This window comes from Acipenser ruthenus, chromosome 28 (genome assembly GCF_902713425.1).
Source record: "Acipenser ruthenus chromosome 28, fAciRut3.2 maternal haplotype, whole genome shotgun sequence".
NCBI lineage: Eukaryota > Metazoa > Chordata > Actinopteri > Acipenseriformes > Acipenseridae > Acipenser > Acipenser ruthenus.
Genome location: NC_081216.1, coordinates 4289946 through 4312675, shown reverse-complemented (window position 1 = coordinate 4312675; position 22730 = coordinate 4289946). Strand labels below are relative to the sequence as shown.

General features: G+C 33.7%; 6 protein-coding genes across 6 annotated transcripts; 3 read left to right on the top strand and 3 right to left on the bottom strand.

Moving 5' to 3' along the window:
* The first annotated feature begins 20 nt into the window (after positions 1 to 20).
* On the top strand, positions 21 to 2303 carry LOC131701944 (interferon a3-like). The gene is made up of 5 exons (XM_059002873.1): positions 21 to 158; positions 525 to 599; positions 1044 to 1196; positions 1790 to 1885; positions 2187 to 2303. The coding sequence occupies exons 1-5, from the start codon at positions 21 to 23 to the stop codon at positions 2301 to 2303; spliced, it is 579 nt and encodes a 192-aa protein (XP_058858856.1).
* Positions 2304 to 4298: 1995 nt separating this feature from the next.
* Positions 4299 to 6438, bottom strand: LOC131702007 (interferon a3-like). Its single transcript, XM_059003355.1, has 5 exons — positions 6142 to 6438; positions 5595 to 5672; positions 5326 to 5472; positions 5005 to 5103; positions 4299 to 4569 (listed from the first exon to the last, which is right to left on the bottom strand). The coding sequence occupies exons 1-5, from the start codon at positions 6274 to 6276 to the stop codon at positions 4456 to 4458; spliced, it is 573 nt and encodes a 190-aa protein (XP_058859338.1). The 5' UTR covers positions 6277 to 6438; the 3' UTR covers positions 4299 to 4455.
* A 1766-nt stretch (positions 6439 to 8204) lies between these two features.
* Positions 8205 to 10440, top strand: LOC131701943 (interferon a3-like). The gene is made up of 5 exons (XM_059002871.1): positions 8205 to 8342; positions 8694 to 8768; positions 9240 to 9392; positions 9892 to 9987; positions 10322 to 10440. The coding sequence occupies exons 1-5, from the start codon at positions 8205 to 8207 to the stop codon at positions 10436 to 10438; spliced, it is 579 nt and encodes a 192-aa protein (XP_058858854.1). The 3' UTR covers positions 10439 to 10440.
* A 2195-nt stretch (positions 10441 to 12635) lies between these two features.
* Positions 12636 to 14313, bottom strand: LOC131701939 (interferon a3-like). The gene is made up of 5 exons (XM_059002797.1): positions 14179 to 14313; positions 13694 to 13771; positions 13425 to 13571; positions 13186 to 13284; positions 12636 to 12749 (listed from the first exon to the last, which is right to left on the bottom strand). Exons 1-5 carry the CDS (start codon positions 14311 to 14313, stop codon positions 12636 to 12638), a joined length of 573 nt encoding a protein of 190 aa, XP_058858780.1.
* Positions 14314 to 16180: 1867 nt separating this feature from the next.
* Positions 16181 to 18420, top strand: LOC117434857 (interferon a3-like). Its single transcript, XM_059002967.1, has 5 exons — positions 16181 to 16318; positions 16684 to 16758; positions 17200 to 17352; positions 17853 to 17948; positions 18283 to 18420. Exons 1-5 carry the CDS (start codon positions 16181 to 16183, stop codon positions 18397 to 18399), a joined length of 579 nt encoding a protein of 192 aa, XP_058858950.1. The 3' UTR covers positions 18400 to 18420.
* Positions 18421 to 20598: 2178 nt separating this feature from the next.
* On the bottom strand, positions 20599 to 22396 carry LOC131701942 (interferon a3-like). The gene is made up of 5 exons (XM_059002870.1): positions 22262 to 22396; positions 21739 to 21816; positions 21470 to 21616; positions 21149 to 21247; positions 20599 to 20712 (listed from the first exon to the last, which is right to left on the bottom strand). Exons 1-5 carry the CDS (start codon positions 22394 to 22396, stop codon positions 20599 to 20601), a joined length of 573 nt encoding a protein of 190 aa, XP_058858853.1.
* Positions 22397 to 22730: the final 334 nt, after the last annotated feature.

Below are 22730 nucleotides of genomic sequence, written 5' to 3'. Positions count from 1 at the left end.
CACAAGTTACAAGACTCACAATGGGCCGAAATATGTTCGCATTCTGCTTTGTACTGTCGCTATTATGCGGCTGCTGCTCATCGCTAGGATGCAAATGGATCAAGGACGACCTGTACAAACCCACCAGCAAAGAAACCATGAACCTGCTGAAACACATGGTAAGATTACCTTCAGCTGTACTTAGAACATTAGTATACATTGAACGAGCGATGTTTAAAAGTGTTAAACCTAATAGGAAAGGTGGATGTATGTATTCTCGGTTAGGGCCTATTACATGTGTTAATGAAGGGAGTATGGGTGGAGCAATGTTTGAAAACCTATTGCAGTGCAACTTTTAAGTGAAATATTGATTCTTTAGGACCAATAAATGCATATAATAATAATAATAATAATAATAATAATAATAATAATAATAATAATAATAATAATAATAATAATAATAATAATACATGATTTTCTACTTAATAATTTGTGCAGTAATTTCATTTGGTGGATTTTGACATTTTCTTTTCTTTTGCTTTCAGGGCAAGGAGTTTGTTAAGGAAAGAGCACACATGCATATCCCACCTAAAGCTTACAAAATGCACAAACACATAAAGGTAAACCTGCCTGTTTTTTTATATTTTTTATTGAGCACTTAAATAACATTATTTGGTATTTAAATACAGTTTTCCTGCACTGTTATTAAACATAACTATATTTTGGTTCAATTTGAGCCAATTGTTTTTTTTTTGTTTGTTTGTTTGTTTTTTGGTATGTGTGTTTATATACAGTGGTAGCAACATTAGGCCACATTGTAACTAAAGGAGTTCCATTTATAATAAATGTAGTTTCTGTAACACAGTTATACTGCATTTACACCTGTAGTTAAATTGCACCTCCAAAACATGCTTCATTAATGGCAAGCAAGATTTTGTAGTTTTATATTTTTATGTTTTTCTTTTCCCATTTTCCTTAAAAAACTGTTTTATTCTTCAACGGAACTTCAAGAGTTTAAGATTTATAGAATGCTGTAACTGATTCGTTCATGTCTTTGTTTACAGTTGGGAGACAATGTGTTTGAGGTTTATGAAGCATTTATTAACATCAGCAAGATTTTCAATTTAAATCAAGACTCAGTGACAACATGGAACAGGACTGCACTGGATATCTTCAGGAACAACCTCTACCGACAGACTAAAGAACTCAAGTCTTGTGTATGTTATTCATTATTAATCAATCCTTTTTCATGAAGCAAATAATTCAATAAATCTTACCTGTTGTGCACATTCATTCAATATATAGTTATTGTATGTGTAGCTTTTAAAGGAATACAGAGCAAAAGTGTATTTTAATTTAAAAAAGGACCATTTTAATTTAATGAAAGCTTGTTTTGCCTGCCTTACATTCAGGTAGTCTTGCACATTCTAGTTAATTTAACCTACAGAGAGTTAAATTGACTCCAGCCGTCCAATGCCTTCTTTCTTAACCAATCAGCTGCTTCTCTTAATGACTGACCCGTTCTGCAGTCAGTTACATGTTTTAACCACAAATACATGGGGAATGCAAGCAATCTGGAAGTTTGCCTTAACCTCCTGTAGTATGTACCTGAAAAAAATGCAAATGAAAATAAATGTTTGCTTTAAAATGTGCTTCTTTCAAACTGCATGTGTGAGACCTATATAGAATTACATTAGGTGTATTTTTGTCTATAAAGAGATATCAAACCCTTTTAGAACAAACACACTGGGGTAAAGCCTTTATGTACATAGATTGATTGATTGATTTTTTATTTTATTTTTTTACACAGATGCAGGAGATGAAGTACTCCGAGAACAGACGATCTAATGAAATCAAGACATTGGAGTCATATTTTAAGAAGTTAGAACATTTTTTGGAAAACAAGGTATGGAATATTACAAGATAAAATGCCTTTCCCTTATTTAATTTTCTACAAATTGTACACATTCTTTTTTAAGGATGCCCAATATTCCCTTTCTTTGGTGTTTTTAACATGTTTATAATGCTTGCTACTGTGATTTCTGTGTTGCAATCATGGGAGAGCCTTGCAATCATGTGACCCAAGGCAGTTCCAAAGGCTTCTGGGAGAGGGAGTCCATCACTCCATAATAACTACTGAAAAATAAGGATATCGGTCCCAATTTGTTGACTGAACTAACTGAAATAACTCTTTCTTTTGGTTTTAGAATTACTCTGCTCGTGCCTGGGAGGTTATCAGAATACAAGTTCAAGACAATTTGGAAAGGATGGATCGATTCACTGCTCATATTAGAACACACATGATGGATAATTCCAACGTTTAATCTTTCCTTTTCTTTTGGGAGAGATCTATAAAGTGTTTTCCATTATGGATATATCTGTAAATATATATAATAAAGTATTTATATATTTAATTATTTATTTAACTTTTGTATTTAAATTAATTGTATTTAATGTTACATTTTCATATTGAATTATTGTTAAAATATATGATGTATTGAAGTTACAGCACCATTTATGAACAAGTATTATTATGTAGGTGTTGCTTCCTTAATTTATCTATTTATAAACATTTATTTATGTATTTATATATATTTGTTTATTTAATGGTTGTAATTGTCTAAACATTTTGTATGTTATTTATTGATATGTATTTATACAAATAAAATATAAAATATATATATTCTTTGAGCAATGATGCTTAAATCTTTTTTTGTCAGTTTTATTATTGTTAAAATATGAAGATTGTTCTGAGTAGATACATGCTGCTTATGAATGGCCGCTTTGGTTTGCTTTAGTTGGTTTACTTCAGAGGCAATGCATGTTCAATTAGAAGGTAACACGTCTGCTGAAAATGCCTAATACATTGCAATGTCTTCAAATTATATGGGAAGATAGCACTAATGAGGGGAATGGTATGCACATGGAATCTAGTAAACCGTGTTGACTATAAGGTGCACCTTAAATCGCGTGCTTAGTAACACGGATGGAAAGCAGGTGTATCCTTATAGCAGTTTTCTTAACTCAAATGCCTAATTGGGGAATGACCACACCTGTGATTGTTGGCAGGACAGAATTGACCCCATCCCTGCAAAATTTAGCCCTGCTTAATCCTGTACTTTAGAGTTCTGTGATCTGTCACAAGTGTTATTTAATCTGTAGTATTTTGTATTTAATTATATGCTGATGTAGCTATCACTGACACTGTTATCTGCTCCGTTATTGAATCGTATTTTGTAACATACTTGTACTTGCTAGAACCGAAGTCATTGTATTTTATCTTGCTCTTAATTGTATTAATACTTGTACTGTGATTCTTGAAATGTATTTTTGTTTACGACTGTAAGTCGCCCTGGATAAGGGCGTCTGCTAAGAAATAAATAAATAAATAAATAAATAATAAAGATGATAATATGGCTTCCAGTAGATGTCATTTTGTAGTTTCTTTGATTACATGTTTATTTACATTGTTTTTTTTTTTTTTTTTTTTTTTAACCATGTTGTATCTGAATATATTTATTTGGAGTATTGAGATTATAGTGAAATAAAAAAAATGGAAGTATAAATCTTTTTTGCGAGTTTGTATTAGCCTACTGCTGTACTACTGTCATTTTTATCGAATGTTCTATTATAGGAAGCTGTGTAAAAGATAATCACATGAACTGCTATACCACGACATCTGCTGGCCATAGTGGACATTGCTTGCAAAAGATCAAAGATTGCTTTAAACTAAAGTCTTACGTATGTTTTAATCGGCCCTTATATGATTATGGTATCCGTCTGCCACCAACCTTCTATCATCTAATACTGCTACCTCCTACAAACATTTCAGATTGAATTTGACTATAATCTGATACACTTTAATATAAATATATAAACTTGTTATATACATATCGTAAACATGCACTCATTCATCTATACAAACAATCAATGGTGTTTTATATACTAAGAAAAGTATACAATTATTTGACAAAAGTTTTCACTAGAAGACATTGAGAAATACTTCTAGCTATAACGCTTTTCAAACAATTGTATATGATTCTTTATGCTTCACTACAGTTGTGTGTGCTGCATATTCTGATTGCAAACAAACATTAAGGTAACTACATTTCATTTTTTATATTATTACCTTCAAACAAAAACAAATACAAAGCCATACAATCAATCTGTTTTATTTTAATATAAATACTGTACAAATAGCTTCATACAAGGCCATGGCATGAAGTACATAACATACAATCAATCAATCAATCAATCAATAAATCAATCAATCAATAAATAAATAAATAAATAAATAAATTGCTTTCCAGTGGGTTTTTTCATAAATAGCAGCCTAAGAAAAATAATTAACAGTGCATCCACTTTATATAACTACGAAGAACACTGTTTAACTCCTTTAATAAATTAGGATTGTTTTAGCATTTTAAAATGTAGCACAGAACTGCTGTTAAATATTACAAAGGGAAGGCTCTGCTTTTAAACGTGTGAAGTGTTCCTTGGTCTCCTCAAGGAAGCTGTGATCAGGTCAAGACGTTGCAAATGTTTCCAAACTTGTGTTCTGATAATCTCCCAGGCATGAGCACTGTTTTTCTAAAGAACAAAATAGCATTGAGTAAGTAAAGAGATTGGTAACATTTACAATTTAAACATTCCAAACATATGCATTTTTACAGAATATTCTGGTCTAAACTGGAAAGAATTACAGACTAAGCAGTGATAAAACAAGCTACATCCTCTACACCACTGCTCTATGAGAGTATTCCATCAAATCTCAGCAGGGCAAAATGTGTGTGTTTTTAAAACTAATAGCTTATTAGAAGTTAACAGACGTGTATGTCTACTTTTGTTTCAGTGTTCTCCTATGACTGCAAATTTGTTTGAATAGCACCATAGAAAATCAAACTGACAGAGGTCACAACACCTCTAAATAAAAAGCAAATGGCTCTAAACATTTAAAAAGAAAAAACAACCAAATATTCAGTGTGCTTAAGGTTGTGTATTCAGAAAAGAATAAAATATGTATACCTTTCGTTTCAAATAATTTTCCAGTTTCTTAAAATAATGAATAATTCTCTGGTTCTCTTTCCCATGATCTCCTGAGCTGTGGATCACATCCTTATGCATCTTCATGAAAATAAATAAAATGAAACTCCAGTTATAACATTTCTTTCAGCATTGCTATGAATGCAATTCCGAATTGAAGTCTGTTCGTATCAAATGAAGGTGTTTTTTCTAAAGTCATTCAAATGAAACTCTAAACAGCGGGTCCAGTGTTTGTGCTCTTGTTCTTATTTATTTGATCAGGTGAAACTCATTGAGGCAGCAGCATGGTCACGAAGTACTCACACATTGTTTAAGATGAGCAGTCTGAGTATGGAGGTTGCTTTGAAACCTGTCCAGCTTTTCTCGGTCCCACACCACAGAGTCCATATTTCCATTGTACAGCTTACTGATGTGATGAAGCACTTCGCATATAATCGAAATATTGCTCACCTGAAAAACACCAACGAGAGAAAGTGTAGTGTATTATCACGTGCTTATCATTACATGTCTTGAAGATGTATTGAATACATTCCAGGGGTAGCAGTTGCAGGACTCAGTAATGTTGCTCTTACCTGTGAGATTGTTATGTAAACACCACCTGGGGAGGGGATGTTCTCCACGTGTTCTTCGTTTATCACAACCTCTTTACCCTGAAATTTAAAAAATATATATGATTTTCTGTTTGCCACATGTAAAATAGTACAGTAATGTCATATAGGGCCCTATCTTGGCTTGTTGTACGCGCTATTTACGCACTGGAAGAAGGGCTGTCTGTCTATCTATCTATCTATCTATCTATCTATCTATCTATCTATCTATCTATCTATCTATCTATCTATAGATAAATAAATAGATACAAAACTCCTAAGTACATTTGAGAAAGTATGCCACCTATAAATCTCTAAGCTTAAACTACGACCTCTGTGTTTCCAAGATAACCTAAGGATACATTACATTTAGATCATTTTATCATACTTTTCTTAAATACAAATATGTAATACAATCACATAAATAACATGTCTAATTCACCTTCAGACCTAGACACTGAAGTCACCAGCAAGCGACCCCCTTACCATGTGATAACGACCCCCCAACCAACTGATAACACACATGGCTTACCATGTGTGTTACCAGTTGCAGGCTGTCCCGGCTCACGTCTTTGTACCGGTGCTGAATCCACTTGCACCCCAGAGAAAAACTCTGGCTCACGGCTACCATCACAAAGATGCATTTCCATAAGCTCCTCAGCTCCATTTTGAAACGATGTATATAGTGCACTGTATATACTGTGAAAACAGTGACAAGTATGTTATCTGCTTTGTAAAATTGACAATATGTGTACAATTCGACAATGCATGACTTACAATAATGATGTGAAGCAGCAAAATATAACTTATCTTTCAGCGTTGAAGTCCTCGGGATGTTGTGTGTTGAGAGCCATGCTGCCTGCATGCCTGGAGTTTATACTATGAAAGCGAATCTGGGAGGAGTTTGAACTTTGCACGACGGGATCCACATGGAATACTTTCATTTTCTATTTGCTACCTCCTAGTCATAAATCAATATGCCTATTCTAGCTAATTGATGAAGACGGTATCAAACTAATACTAGGTATGCAATACAATTGTTCCTCGAAAAACACAGTGAAGCTGGTTTTGGTTGGAAATTGTTCGAGTTCCTATATATAGGTACCATATGAATTGCCCTTTCCATTCGTCTTAATGAACTGCTGACCCCGTTCCTCGGCTTTGTTTCGACGCCTTCAGCTTCAGGTCCGCCAGACTCTTGCAAATCCAAGAAGACAACACTATTACATGACGGACACCGGACCAAATTACATCACCAACAAACATTATATCATTGTGCGAATCTTTTACATAGGGAGAATGTATTTGCTAAAGCGTAGGCAACATACACTACACACCTGAGTGCTCCTTTTTAATTGGTTCTCAGCAATATGTTATTGACACTATATATTCCAACATTTATCACTACACATTTTCATTTATATCATGTGGGGCAGAGTCCATGACATCCCTGCAACCCCCCAACCCCCTAACACGCACTACCACCTAATAGGCAACAAAACATCTACCCCGAGGCGAGGTGAAATATATGATTCGATTATATAATATACAAGTCTCTTAAGCACCCCAAAGTTGTATTTTTAAAATTTTCTAAAAATAAAAGTTGAAACAGCCCGGAGTTAGATAGTGAAAGCTCACTGGCTCCAACACACTTCCGATTTCCAAAAACACTCATGAAACAGCCTACGTCAGAGACCAGAAGAGCGGTTGAAAGGAGTACATGTAGCAACTCATCTTCCGTTTTCATGTTGCTTTTTTAAATCACTGGAGCATTGCGGAATTTCTTTCAAGGCTTTATCGGAGTTATTTATTTATTTTTCTTTTTTTCTTTTACGTTATAAGTGCTTTCAATTGTATTTGACAGATGGACGAAATGAAAGAATAAGCGCGAGGGGGTTTCATAACGCGTTCTATCCATTTTATTTTTAGCTGTGCCGATGCTGCGTTTGTCAGTGGATTTCAACGCGTATTATTTGACGTTACTTTGCTGTTGTTATTTGTTTGTATGTATGTGTGTGGTTTGTGTACTTTATTTTGACATGGCGGTGTTAACGAGTTCAACAAATTTGCCAAAGAAAGAAAGAAAGAAAGAAAGAGAAAGAAAGAAAGAAAGAAAGACATGATACTGTTCAGTATTAATGGGAAACCTGTATAAATTATACAAAAAGGGCTTTTGATTTCAGCTAATTAACGCAAATGGCAACGCAGGAAAGGACGATAAAAGTCCGTCTTAGCTTTAACAGAAAGTGCAGGCTAAAGTGAAAGCAAACTTAGATCCATAGAGAATACATTTGAAAAATATATATATTATGTTTTAATAGAATACTAACACAAGGTAGCTGCACATTCTACACTTTCTAATGTCTTCGTTTGAAAATAGCAAACCAAACTATATGCAGTGGAATACCCGGCTGTGGGGAAACTCCTTACAGTTTTCGCTTTCCGACTTACCTGCTTCGCCAGGTGTATATATACTCACCTGTACAGCATGGCACTCAGTACACCGCCTGGAAATCCTTCGAGACACGAGACTAGAACAGCTTTCCGCTCACAATTTTATACCGCAAACTTTGAACACAAGTTACAAGACTCACAATGGGCCGAAATATATTCGCATTCTGCTTTGTACTGTCGCTATTATGCGGCTGCTGCTCATCGCTAGGATGCAAATGGATCAAGGACGACCTGTACAAACCCACGAGCAAAGAAACCATGATCCTGCTGAAACACATGGTAAGATAACCTTCAACTGTACTCAGAACATTAGTATACATTGAACGAGCGATGTTTAAAAGTGTTAAACCTAATAGGAAAGGTGGATGTATGTATTCTCGGTTAGGGCCTATTACATGTGTTAATGAAGGGAGTATGGGTTGAGCAATGTTTGAAAACCTATTGCAATGCAGCTTTTAAGTGAAATATTGATTCTTTAGGACCAATAAATGCATATAATAATAATAATAATAATAATAATAATAATAATAATAATAATAATAATAATAATAATAAATGATTTTCTACTTAATAATTTGTGCAGTAATTTCATTTGGTGGATTTTGACATTTTCTTTTCTTTTAATTTCAGGGCGAGGAGTTTGTTAAAGAAAGAGCACACATGCATATCCCACCTAAAGCTTACAAAATGCACAAACATACGAAGGTAAACCTGCCTGTTTTTTTATATTTTTTATTCATCACTTAAATAACATTATTTGGTATTTAAATACAGTTTTCCTGCACTGTTATTAAACATAACTATATTTTGGTTCAATTTGAGCCAATTGTTTTTTTTGTTTGTTTGTTTGTTTGTTTTTTGGTATGTGTGTTTATATACAGTGGTAGCAACATTAGGCCACATTCTAACTAAAGGAGTTCCATTTATAATAAATGTAGTTTCTGTAACACAGTTATACTGCATTTACACCTGTAGTTAAATAGCACCTCCAAAACATGTTTCATTAATGGCAAGCAAGATTTTTATAATGTATTTACATACTATTTTGTAGTTTTATATTTTTATGTTTTCCTTTTCCCATTTTCCTTAAAAAAACTGTTTTATTCTTCAACTGAACTTCAAGAGTTTAAGCTTTATAGAATGCTGTAACTGATTCATTCATGTCTTTGTTTACAGTTGGGAGACAATGTGTTTGAGGTTTATGAAGCATTTCTTAACATCAGCAAGATTTTCAATTTAAATCAAGACTCGGTGACAACATGGAACAGGACTGCGCTGGATATCTTCAGGAACAACCTCTACCGACAGACTAAAGAACTCAAGTCTTGTGTACGTTTTTCATTATTAATCAATCCTTTTTCATGAAGCAAATAATTCAATAAATCTTACCTGTTGTGCACATTCATTCACTATATAGTTATTGTATGTGCATTTTTTAAAGGAATACAGAGCAAAAGTGTATTTTAATTTAAAAAAGGACAATTTTAATTTAATGAAAGCTTGGTTTGCCTGCCTTACATTCATGTAGTCTTGCACATTCTAGTTCATTTAACCTACAGAGAGTTAAATTGACTCCAGCCGTCCAATGCCTTCTTTCTTAACCAATCAGCTGCTTCTCTTAATGACTGACCCATTATGCAGTCAGTTACATGTTTTAACCACATGTTTTAACTTCTTTCAAACTGCAGGTGTGAGACCTATATAGAATTACATTAGGTGTATTTTTGTCTATAAAGAGATATCAAACCCTTTTAGAACAAACACACTGGGGTAAAGCCTTTATGTACGTAGATTGATTGATTGATTTTTTCTTTTATTTTTTACACAGATGCAGGAGATGAAGTACTCCGACAACAGACGATCTACTGAAGTCAAGACACTGGAGTCATATTTTAAGAAGTTAGAACATTTTTTGGAAAACAAGGTATGGTAATTCCTGTTGCTATTGCCATTGTAGCTCGAGAATATGACAAGATAAAATGTCTTTCCCTTTTTTAATTTTATGCAAATTGTACACATTCATTCTTAAGAATGCCCAATATTCCCTTTCTTTGGTGTTTTTAACAAGTTTATAATGCTTGCTACTGTGATTTCCATGTTACAATCATGGGAGAGCCTTGCAATCATGTGACCCAAGACAGTTCCAAAGGCTTCTGGGAGAGGGAGTCCATCACTCCATAATAACTACTGAAAAATAAGGACATCGGTCCCAATTTGTTGACTGAACTAACGGAAATAACTCTTTCTTTTGGTTTTAGAATTACTCTGCTCGTGCCTGGGAGGTTATCAGAATACAAGTTCAAGACAATTTGGAAAGGATGGATCGATTCACTGCTCATATTAGAACACACATGATGGATAATTCCAACATTTAATATTTCCTTTTCTTTTGGGAGAGACTTATGAAGTCTTATCCATTCTGAATATTTCTGTAAATATATATAACAAAGTATTTATTTATTGAATTATTTATTTCACTTTTTTATTTAAATTAATTGGATTTAATGTTACATTTTCATATTGATTTATTGTTAAAATATATGATGTATTGAAGTTACAGCACCGTTTATGAACAAGTATTATTATGTAGGTGTTGCTTCCTTAATTTATCTATTTATAAACATTTATTTATATATTGATATGTTTTTTATTTAATGGTTGTAATTGTCTAAGCATTTTGTATGTTATTTATTGATATGTATTTATACAAATAAAATGTAAAAAATATATTGTTTGAGCAATGACGCTTAAATCTTTTTTTGTCATTTTTATTATTTGTAAAATATGGAGATTGATCCGAGTAGATACATGCTGCTGATGAATGCCCGTTATGGATTGCTTTAGTTGGTTTACTTTTCAGAGGCGATGTATGTTCCATTACAAGGTCACGCATACATCACGCAACAGTTAGGTGTTGGGTTGAATAGCATCTGCTGAATATGCCTAATACATTGCAATGTCTTCAAATGATATGGAAAGATAGCACTTATGAGGGGAATGATATGCACATGGAATTTAGTAAACCGTGTTGACTATAAGGTGCACCTTAAATCGCGTGCTTAGTAACACGGATGGAAAGCAGGTGTATCCTTATAGCAGTTTTCTAAAACTCAAATGCCTAATTGGGGAATGACCACACCTGTGATTGTGGGCAGGGCAGAATTAACCCCATCTCTGCAAAACTTACCCGTGCTTACACTGTACTACTGTTATGGCTTCCAGTAGACTTTTGCGATGTCATTTTGTAGTTTCTTTGATTACATGATATTAAAAATGAGCAATTCCCATGTTTGAATAAAAATGCCTTTCTATTATATCCAGTTAATGCACACAAAAACACCTTTATCTCAGGAAGCAGGTCTGGGGTGAACATTTTAGAACAGATCTGCATTGATTTTTTTTATTTTTTATGTAACTGATATATTGTTTTATTGTACGACCAACACCTGAAAGTGATCATTTAACTTCATTAACTTATGCATTTATATGTTTAGTTATTCAAGTATTTATTAATGTATTTATTTTCCATGTATATATCAGTTTATTTATCGATTGATGTATTTTTAATTTATTTTTGTAACCATGTTGTATCTGAATATATCTATTTGGAGTATTGAGTTTATAGTGAAATAAAAAGAAAACTAGAAGTTTAAATCTTTTTTTGCGAGTTTGTATTAGCCTACTGCTGTACTACTGTCATAGAATGTATAGAATTATAGAATGTTCTATTATACGCAACAAATAATGACATGAACTGCTATACTATAAGACTTTAGTTTAAAGCAGTAATTGTTCTTTTGCATGCAATGTCCACTGCCATAGTGGACATTGCATGCAAAAGAACAATTACTGCTTTAAACTAAAGTCTTATGTATGTTTTAATGGGCCCTTGAAAATGGGGCCCCTTATATGATGATGGTGTCCGTCTGCACGCAATCACACCAAACTTTTATCATCTAATACTGCTGCCTCCTACAGACATTTCGGATTGAATTTGACTATAATCTAATACACTTTAATATAAATATATAAACTTGTTATATACATATTGTAACATGCACATGGGCTCATTCATATACTGAGTGTTCATCTGTAAAAACAATCAATACTAGTTTATATATTAAGAAAATTATACAATTATTTGACAAAAGTTTTCACTAGAAGACATTGAGAAATACTTCTAGCTATAACGCTTTTCAAACAATTGTATACGTTTCTTTATGCTTCGCTACAGTTTTGTGTGTGCTGCATATTGTGGTTGTAAACAAACAAACATTAAGTTAACTACATTTTTTTAATTTTTTATATTAATTTTGCCTTCAAACAAACAAATACATAGCCATAAAATCAATGTGTTTTATTTTAATATAAATACTGTACAAATAAATAGCTTTACACAACGCCATGAGATGAAGTACACAACATACAATCAATAAATAAATAAATAAACAAGTAAAATCAATCAATCAATAAATAAATGTGTTGCCTTCCAGGTTTTTTTGGTTTCATAAATAGCAGCCTAAAATGTAGCACAGAACTGCTGTTAAATATTACAAAGGGAAGGCTCTGCTTTTAAACATGTGAAGTGTTCCTTGGTGTCCTCAAGGAAGCTGTGATCAGGTCAAGATGTTGCAAATGTTTCCAAACTTGTGTTCTGATAATCTCCCAGGCATGAGCACTGTTTTTCTAAAGAACAAAATAGCATTGAGTAAATAAAGAGATTGGTAACATTTAAGATTTAAACATTCCAAATATATGCATTTTACAGAATATTCTTTGTCTAAACTAGAAAGAATTACACACTAAGCAGTGATAAAACAAGCTACATCCTCTATACCACTGCTCTATGAGAATTTTCAATCACATCTTAGCGGTACAAAATGTGTGTGCTTTTAAAAGTAAAGGATTATTAAAAGTTAAGACGTGTATGTCTAATTTTGTTTCAGTGTTTTCCTATGACTGCAAGTTTGTTTGAATAGCACCATAGAAAATCAAACTGACAGAGATCACAACGCCTCTAAATAAAAAGCAAATGGTTCAAACTCTAAACATTTAAAAAGAAAAAAACAAATATTCAGTGTGCTTAAGGTTGTGTATTCAGAAAAGAATAAAATATGCATACCTTTCGTTTCAAATAATTTTCCAGTTTCTTAAAATAATGAATAATTCTCTGGTTCTCTTTCCCATGATCTCCTGAGCTGTGGATCACCTCCTTATCCATCTTCATGAAAATAAATAAAATGAAACTCCAGTTATAACGTTTCTATCAGTATTGCTACAAATGCAATTCCGATTTCTTATTCTTATTTATTTGATCAGATGAAACTCATTGAGGCAGCTGCATGGTCACGAAGTACTCACACATTGTTTAAGATGAACAGTCTGAGTATGGAGGTTGCTTTGAAACCTGTCCAGCTTTTCTCGGTCCCACCTCACAGAGTCCATATTTCCATTGTACAGCTTACTGATATGATGAAGCACTTTGTATATAATCGAAATATTGCTCACATGAAAAACACCAACGAGAGAAAGTGTAGTATATTATCACGTGCTTATCATTACATGTCTTGAAGATGTATTGAATAAATTCCAGGGGAAGCAGTTGCAGGACTCAGTAATGTTGCTCTTACCTGTGAATTTGTTATGTAAACACCACCTGGGGAGGGGATGTTCTCCACGTGTTCTTCGTTCATCACGAACTCTTTACCCTAAAATTAAACAAAAAAATATGATTTTGTGTTTGCCTTTCACCACACGTAAAAAGTACAGTAATGTCATATAGGGCCCTATTCTGACTTGTTGTACCCGGTATTTACGTGCTGGAAGAAGGACTGTCTATCTATCTATCTATAGATATAGATATAGATATAGGTAAATAAATAGATAGAAAACTCCTAATTACATTTGAGAAAGTATGCCACCTATAAATCTCTAAGCTTAAACTACGACCTCTGTGTTTCCAAGATAACCTAAGGATACATTACACTTAGATCATTTTATCATACTTTTATTAAACACAAATATGTATTACAATCACATAAATAACATGTCTAATTCACCTTCAGACTTAGACACTGAAGTCACCTGCAAGCGACCCCCTGATGTGAAGGCTTACCATGTGTGTTATCAGTTGCAGGCTGTCCCGGCTCACGTCTTTGTACCGGTGCTGAATCCACTTGCACCCCAGAGAAAAACTCTGGCTCACGGCTACCATCACAAAGATGCATTTCCATAAGCTCCTCAGATCCATTTTGAAAGGATGTATATAGTGCACTGTATATACTGTGAAAACAGTGACAACTATGTTATCTGGTTTGTAAAATCGACAATATGTGTACAATTCGACAATGCATGACTTAAAATAATGATGTGAAGCAGCAAAAATATAACTTACCTTTCAGCATTGACGTCCTCGGGATGTTGTGTGTTGAGATCCATGCTGCCTGCCTGCCTGGAGTTTACACTATGAGAGCGAATCTGGGAGGAGTTTGAACTTTCCACGACGGGATCCACATGGAATACTTTCATTTTCTAGATGCTACCTCCTAGTCATAAATCAATAGGCCTGTGCTAGCTAATTGGTGAAGACGGTGTAAACTATTACTAGGTATGCAGTACAATTGTTCCTCGAAAAACACAGTTAAGCTGGTTTTGGTTGGAAATTGTTCGAGTTCCTATATATAGGTACCATATGAATTGCCCTTTCCATTCGTCTTAATGAATTGCTGACCCCGTTCCTCGGCTTTGTTTCGACGCCCTCAGCTATCCTGCCGATGCGCTGGAACCCCATATGAGGTCCGCCAGACTCTTGCAAATCCAAGAGGACAACACTATTACATGACGGACACCGGACCAAATTATTCCAACTTATTGACACTATATATTCCAACGTTTATCACTGCACATCTTCATTTATATCATGTGTGGCAGAGTCCATGACAACCTTGTAACCCCCCAACCCCCTAACACGCACAAGCACCTAATAGGCAACAAAACATCTACCCCGAGGCGAGGTGAAATATATGATTCGATTATATAATATACAAGTCTCTTAAGCACCCCAAAGTTGTATTTTTAAAATTTCTACAAATAAATGTTGAAACAGCTCGGAGTTAGATAGTGAAAGCGCACTGGCCCCAACACACTTCCGATTTCCAAAAACACTCATGGAACAGCCTACGTCAGAGACCAGAAGAGCGGTTGAAAGGAGTACATGTAGCAACTCATCTTCCGTTTTCATGTTGCTTTTTTAAATCACTGGACCATTGCGGAATTCCTTTCAAGGCTTTATCGGAGTTATTTATTTTTTGTTTTATTTATTTTTTCTTTTACGTTATAAGTGCTTTCAATTTTATTTGACAGATGGACGAAATGAAAGAATAAGCGCGAGGGGGTTTCATAACGCGTTCTGTCCATTTTTTTTAGCTGTGCCGATGCAGCGTTTGTCAGTGGATTTCAACGCGTATTATTTGACGTTACTTTGCTGTTGTTATTTGTTTGTATGTATGAGTGTGGTTTGTGTACTTTATTTTGACATGGCGGTGTTAACGAGTTCAACAACTGTTGCCAAAGAAAGAAAGAAAGAAAGAAAGAAAGAAAGAAAGAAAGAAAGAAAGAAAGAAAGAAAGAAAGAAAGAACGACATGTTACTGTTCACTATTAATGGGAAACCTGTATAAATTATACAAAAAGGGCTTTTGATTTCAGCTAATTAACGCAAATGGCAACGCAGGAAAGGACGATAAAAGTCTGTCTTAGCTTTAACAGAAAGTGCAGGCTAAAGTGAAAGCAAACTTAGATCCATACAGAATACATTTGAAAAAAATAATATTATGTTTTAATAGAATACTAACACAAGGTAGCTGCACATTCTACACTTTCTAATGTCTTCGTTTGAAAATAGCAAACCAAACTATGTGCAGAGGAATACCCGGCTGTGGGGAAACTCCTTACAGTTTTCGCTTTCCGACTTACCTGCTTCGCCAGGTGTATATATACTCACCTGTACAGCATGGCACTCAGCACACCGCCTGGAAATCCTTCGAGACACGAGACTAGAACAGCTTTCCGCTCACAATTTTATACCGCAAACTTTGAACACAAGTTACAAGACTCACAATGGGCCGAAATATATTCGCATTCTGCTTTGTACTGTCGCTATTATGCGGCTGCTGCTCATCGCTAGGATGCAAATGGATCAAAGACGACCTGTACAAACCCACCAGCAAAGAAACCATGAACCTGCTGAAACACATGGTAAGATAATCTTAAACTGTACTTAGAACATTAGTATACATTGAACGAGCGATGTTTAAAAGTGTTAAACCTAATAGGAAAGGTGGATGCATGTATTCTCGGTTAGGGCCTATACATGTGTTAATGAAGGGAGTATGGGTTGAGCAATGTTTGAAAACCTATTGCAGTGCAACTTTTAAGTGAAATATTGATTCTTTAGGACCAATAAATACATATAATAATAATAATAATAATAATAATAATAATAATAATAATAATAATAATAATAATAATAATAATAATAATAATACATGATTTTCTACTTAATAATTTGTGCAGTAATTTCATTTGGTGGATTTTGACATTTTCTTTTATTTTGCTTTCAGGGCAAGGAGTTTGTTAAGGAAAGAGCACACATGCATATCCCACCTAAAGCTTACAAAATGCACAAACACATAAAGGTAAACCTGCCTGATTTTTTAATATTTTTTATTGAGCACTTAAATAACATTATTTGGTATTTAAATACAGTTTTCCTGCACTGTTATTAAACATAACTATATTTTGGTTCAATTTGAGCCAATTGTTTTTTTTTGTTTGTTTGTTTTTTGGTATGTGTGTTTATATACAGTGGTAGCAACATTAGGCCACATTCTAACTAAAGGAGTTCCATTTATAATAAATGTAGTTTCTGTAACACAGTTATACTGCATTTACACCTGTAGTTAAATTGCACCTCCAAAACATGCTTCATTAATGGCAAGCAAGATTTTGTAGTTTTATATTTTTATGTTTTTCTTTTCCCATTTTCCTTAAAAAAACTGTTTTATTCTTCAACTGAACTTCAAGAGTTTAAGCTTTATAGAATGCTGTAACTGATTCGTTCATGTCTTTGTTTACAGTTGGGAGACAATGTGTTTGAGGTTTATGAAGCATTTCTTAACATCAGCAAGATTTTCAATTTAAATCAAGACTCGGTGACAACATGGAACAGGACTGCGCTGGATATCTTCAGGAACAACCTCTACCGACAGACTAAAGAACTCAAGTCTTGTGTACGATTTTCATTATTAATCAATCCTTTTTCATGAAGCAAATAATTCAATAAATCTTACCTGTTGTGCACATTCATTCACTATATAGTTATTGTATGTGCAGTTTTTAAAGGAATACAGAGCAAAAGTGTATTTTAATTTAAAAAAGGACAATTTTAATTTAATGAAAGCTTGGTTTGCCTGCCTTACATTCATGTAGTCTTGCACATTCTAGTTAATTTAACCTGCAGAGAGTTAAATTGACTCCAGACGTCCAATGCCTTCTTTCTTAACCAATCAGCTGCTTCTCTTAATGACTGACCCATTCTGCAGTCAGTTACATGTTTTAACCACATGTTTTAACTTCTTTCAAACTTCAGGTGTGAGACCTATATAGAATTACATTAGGTGTATTTTTGTCTATAAAGAGATATCAAACCCTTTTAGAACAAACACACTGGGGTAAAGCCTTTATGTACGTAGATTGATTGATTGATTTTTTATTTTATTTTTTTCCGCAGATGCAGGAGATGAAGTACTCCGACAACAGACGATCTACTGAAATGAAGACATTGGAGTCATATTTTAAGAAGTTAGAACATTTTTTGGATAACAAGGTATGGTAATTTCTGTTGTTATTGCCATTGTAGCTCTAGAATATTACAGGATAAAATGTCTTTCCCTTTTTTAATTTTATGCAAATTGTACACATTCTTTTTTAAGGATGCACAATATTCCCCTTCTTTGGTGTTTTTAACATGTTTATAATGCTTGTTACTGTGATTTCCGTGTTGCAATCATGGGAGAGCCTTGCAATCACGTGATCCAAGGCAGTTCCAAAGGCTTCTGGGAGAGGGAGTCCATCACTCCATAATAACTACTGAAAAATAAGGATATCGGTCCCAATTTGTTGACTGAACTAACTGAAATAACTCTTTCCTTTGGTTTTAGAATTACTCTGCTCGTGCCTGGGAGGTTATCAGAATACAAGTTCAAGACAATTTGGAAAGGATGGATCGATTCACTGCTCATATTAGAACACACATGATGGATAATTCCAATGTTTAATATTTCCTTTTCTTTTGGGAGAGACTTATCAAGTCTTATCCATTCTGGATATTTCTGTAAATATATATAACAAAGTATTTATTTATTGAATTATTTATTTCACTTTTGTATTTAAATTAATTGGATTTAATGTTTACTTTTTCATATTTATTTATTGTTAAAATATATGATGTATTGAAGTAACAGCACCATTTATGAACAAGTGTTATTATGTAGGTGTTGCTTCCTTAATTTATCTATTTATAAACATTTATTTATATATTTATATGTTTTTTATTTAATGGTTGTAATTGTCTAAGCATTTTGTATGTTATTTATTGATATGTATTTATACAAATAAAATCTAAAAAATATATTGTTTGAGCAATGACGCTTAAATCTTTTTTCGTCATTTTTATTATTTGTAAAATATGGAGATTGTTCTGAGTAGATACATGCTGCTGATGAATGGCCGCTTTGGTTTGCATTAGTTGGTTTACTTTTCAAAGACGATTTATGATCAATTACAAAATTAGAAGGTCACTCATGCGTTAACAATTAGGTGTTGGGTTGAATAGCATCTGCTGAATATGCCTAATACATTGCAATGTCTTCAAATGATATGGGAAGATAGCACTAATGAGGGGAATGGTATGCACATGGAATCTAGTAAACCGTGTTGACTATAAGGTGCAGTTTAAATCACGTGCTTAGTAACACGGATGGAAAGCAGGTGTATCCTTATAGCAGTTTTCTAAACTCAAATGCCTAATTGGGGAATGACCACACCTGTGATTGTGGGCAGGACAGAATTAACCCCATCCCTTCAAAACTTACCCGTGCTTACACTGGACTACTGTTATGGCTTCCAGAAACGTATACAATTGTTTGAATAGCGTTATAGCTAGAAGTATTTCTTTCTTCCAGTAGACTTTTGCAATGTCATTTTGTAGTTTCTTTGATTACATGATATTAAAAATGAGCAATTCCCATGTTTGAATAAAAATGCCTTTCTATTATATCCAGTTAATGCACACAAAAACACCTTTATCTCAGGAAGCAGGTCTGGGGTGAACATTTTAGAACAGATCTGCATTGATTTTTTTTATTTTTTATGTAACTGATATATTGTTTTATTGTACGACCAACACCTGAAAGTGATCATTTAACTTCATTAACTTATGCATTTATATGTTTAGTTATTCAAGTATTTATTAATGTATTTATTTTCCATGTATATATCTGTTTATTTATCGATTTATGTATTTTTAATTTATTTTTGTAACCATGTTGTATCTGAATATATTTATTTGGAGTATTGAGTTTATAGTGAAATAAAAAAAACTAGAAGTATAAATCTTTTTTTGCGAGTTTGTATTAGCCTACTGCTGTACTACTGTCATTTGTATAGAATGTTCTATTATACGCAACAAATAATGACATGAACTGCTATACTATGGCATCGGCTGGCCATAGTGGACATTGCATGCAAAAGAACAATTACTGATTTAAAGTAGTCTTATGTATGTTTTAATGGGCCCTTGAAAATGGGGCCCTTTACATGATGATGGTGTCCGTCTGCACGCAATCACACCAAACTTTTATCATCTAATACTGCTGCCTCCTACAGACATTTCGGATTGAATTTGACTATAATCTAATACATTTTAATATAAATATATAAACTTGTTATATACATATTGTAACATGGACATGGGCTCATTCATATACTGAGTGTTCATCTGTAAAAACAATCAATACTAGTTTATATATTAAGAAAAGTATACAATTATCTGACAAACGTTTTCACTAGAAGACATTGAGAAATACTTCTAGCTATAACGCTATTCAAACAATTGTATACGTTTCTTTATGCTTCGCTACAGTTTTGTGTGTGCTGCATATTGTGGTTGTAAACAAACATTAAGGTAACTACATTTTTTTAATTTTTTATATTAATTTTGCCTTCAAACAAACAAATACATAGCCATAAAATCAATGTGTTTTATTTTAATATAAATACTGTACAAATAAATAGCTTTACACAACGCCATGAGATGAAGTACACAACATACAATCAATAAATAAATAAATAAACAAGTAAAATCAATCAATCAATAAATAAATGTGTTGCCTTCCAGGTTTTTTTGGTTTCATAAATAGCAGCCTAAAATGTAGCACAGAACTGCTGTTAAATATTACAAAGGGAAGGCTCTGCTTTTAAACATGTGAAGTGTTCCTTGGTCTCCTCAAGGAAGCTGTGATCAGGTCAAGACGTTGCAAATGTTTCCAAACTTGTGTTCTGATAATCTCCCAGGCATGAGCACTGTTTTTCTAAAGAACAAAATAGCATTGAGTAAATAAAGAGATTGGTAACATTTAAGATTTAAACATTCCAAATATATGCATTTTACAGAATATTCTTTGTCTAAACTAGAAAGAATTACACACTAAGCAGTGATAAAACAAGCTACATCCTCTATACCACTGCTCTATGAGAATTTTCAATCACATCTTAGCGGTACAAAATGTGTGTGCTTTTAAAAGTAAAGGATTATTAAAAGTTAAGACGTGTATGTCTAATTTTGTTTCAGTGTTTTCCTATGACTGCAAGTTTGTTTGAATAGCACCATAGAAAATCAAACTGACAGAGATCACAACGCCTCTAAATAAAAAGCAAATGGTTCAAACTCTAAACATTTAAAAAGAAAAAAACAAATATTCAGTGTGCTTAAGGTTGTGTATTCAGAAAAGAATAAAATATGCATACCTTTCGTTTCAAATAATTTTCCAGTTTCTTAAAATAATGAATAATTCTCTGGTTCTCTTTCCCATGATCTCCTGAGCTGTGGATCACCTCCTTATCCATCTTCATGAAAATAAATAAAATGAAACTCCAGTTATAACGTTTCTATCAGCATTGCTACAAATGCAATACCGAATTGAAGTCTGTTCGTATCAAATGAAGGTGTTTTTTTTAAAGTCATTCAAATGAAACTCTAAACAGCGGGTCCAGTGTTTGTACTCCTGTTCTTATTTATTTGATCAGATGAAACTCATTGAGGCAGCTGCATGGTCACGAAGTACTCACACATTGTTTAAGATGAGCAGTCTGAGTATGGAGGTTGCTTTGAAACCTGTCCAGCTTTTCTTGGTCCCACCTCACAGAGTCCATATTTCCATTGTACAGCTTACTGATATGATGAAGCACTTCGCATATAATCGAAATATTGCTCACCTGAAAAACACCAACGAGAGAAAGTGTAGTGTATTATCACGTGCTTATCATTACATGTCTTTAAGATGTATTGAATAAATTCCAGGGGTAGCAGTTGCAGGAATCAGTAATGTTGCTCTTACCTGTGAGTTTGTTATGTAAACACCACCTGGGGAGGGGATGTTCTCCACGTGTTCTTCGTTCATCACGAACTCTTTACCCTGAAATTTAAAAAAAAAATATGATTTTGTGTTTGCCTTTCACCACACGTGAAAAGTACAGTAATGTCATATAGGGCCCAATTTTGGCTTGTTGTACCCGGTATTTACGCGCTGGAAGAAGGACTGTCTATCTATCTATCTATCTATAGATATAGATATAGATATAGATATATAAATAGATACAAAACTCCTAATTACATTTGAGAAAGTATGCCACCTATAAATATCTAAGCTTAAACTATGACCTCTGTGTTTCCAAGATAACCTAAGGATACATTACATTTAGATCATTTTATCATACTTTTATTCAATACAAATATGTATTACAATCACATAAATAACATGCCTAATTCACCTTCAGACTTAGACACTGAAGTCACCTGCAAGCGACCCCCTTACCATGTGATAAAGACCCCCTTACCAACTGATAACACACATGGCTTACCATGTGTGTTACCAGTTGCAGGCTGTCCCGGCTCACGTCTTTGTACCGGTGCTGAATCCACTTGCATCCCAGAGAAAAACTCTGGCTCACGTCTACCATCACAGAGATGCATTTCCATAAGCTCCTCAGATCCATTTTGAAACGATGTATATAGTGCACTGTATATACTGTGAAAACAGTGACAAGTATGTTATCTGCTGTGTAAAATTGACAATATGTGTACAATTCGACAATGCATGACTTACAATAATGATGTGAAGCAGCAAAATATAACTTACCTTTCAGCGTTGAAGTCCTCGGGATGTTGTGTGTTGAGATCCATGCTGCCTGCCTGCCTGGAGTTTATACTATGAAAGCGAATCTGGGAGGAGTTTGAACTTTGCACGACGGGATCCACATGGAATACTTTCATTTTCTAGATGCTACCTCCTAGTCATAAATCAATAGGCCTGTGCTAGCTAATTGGTGA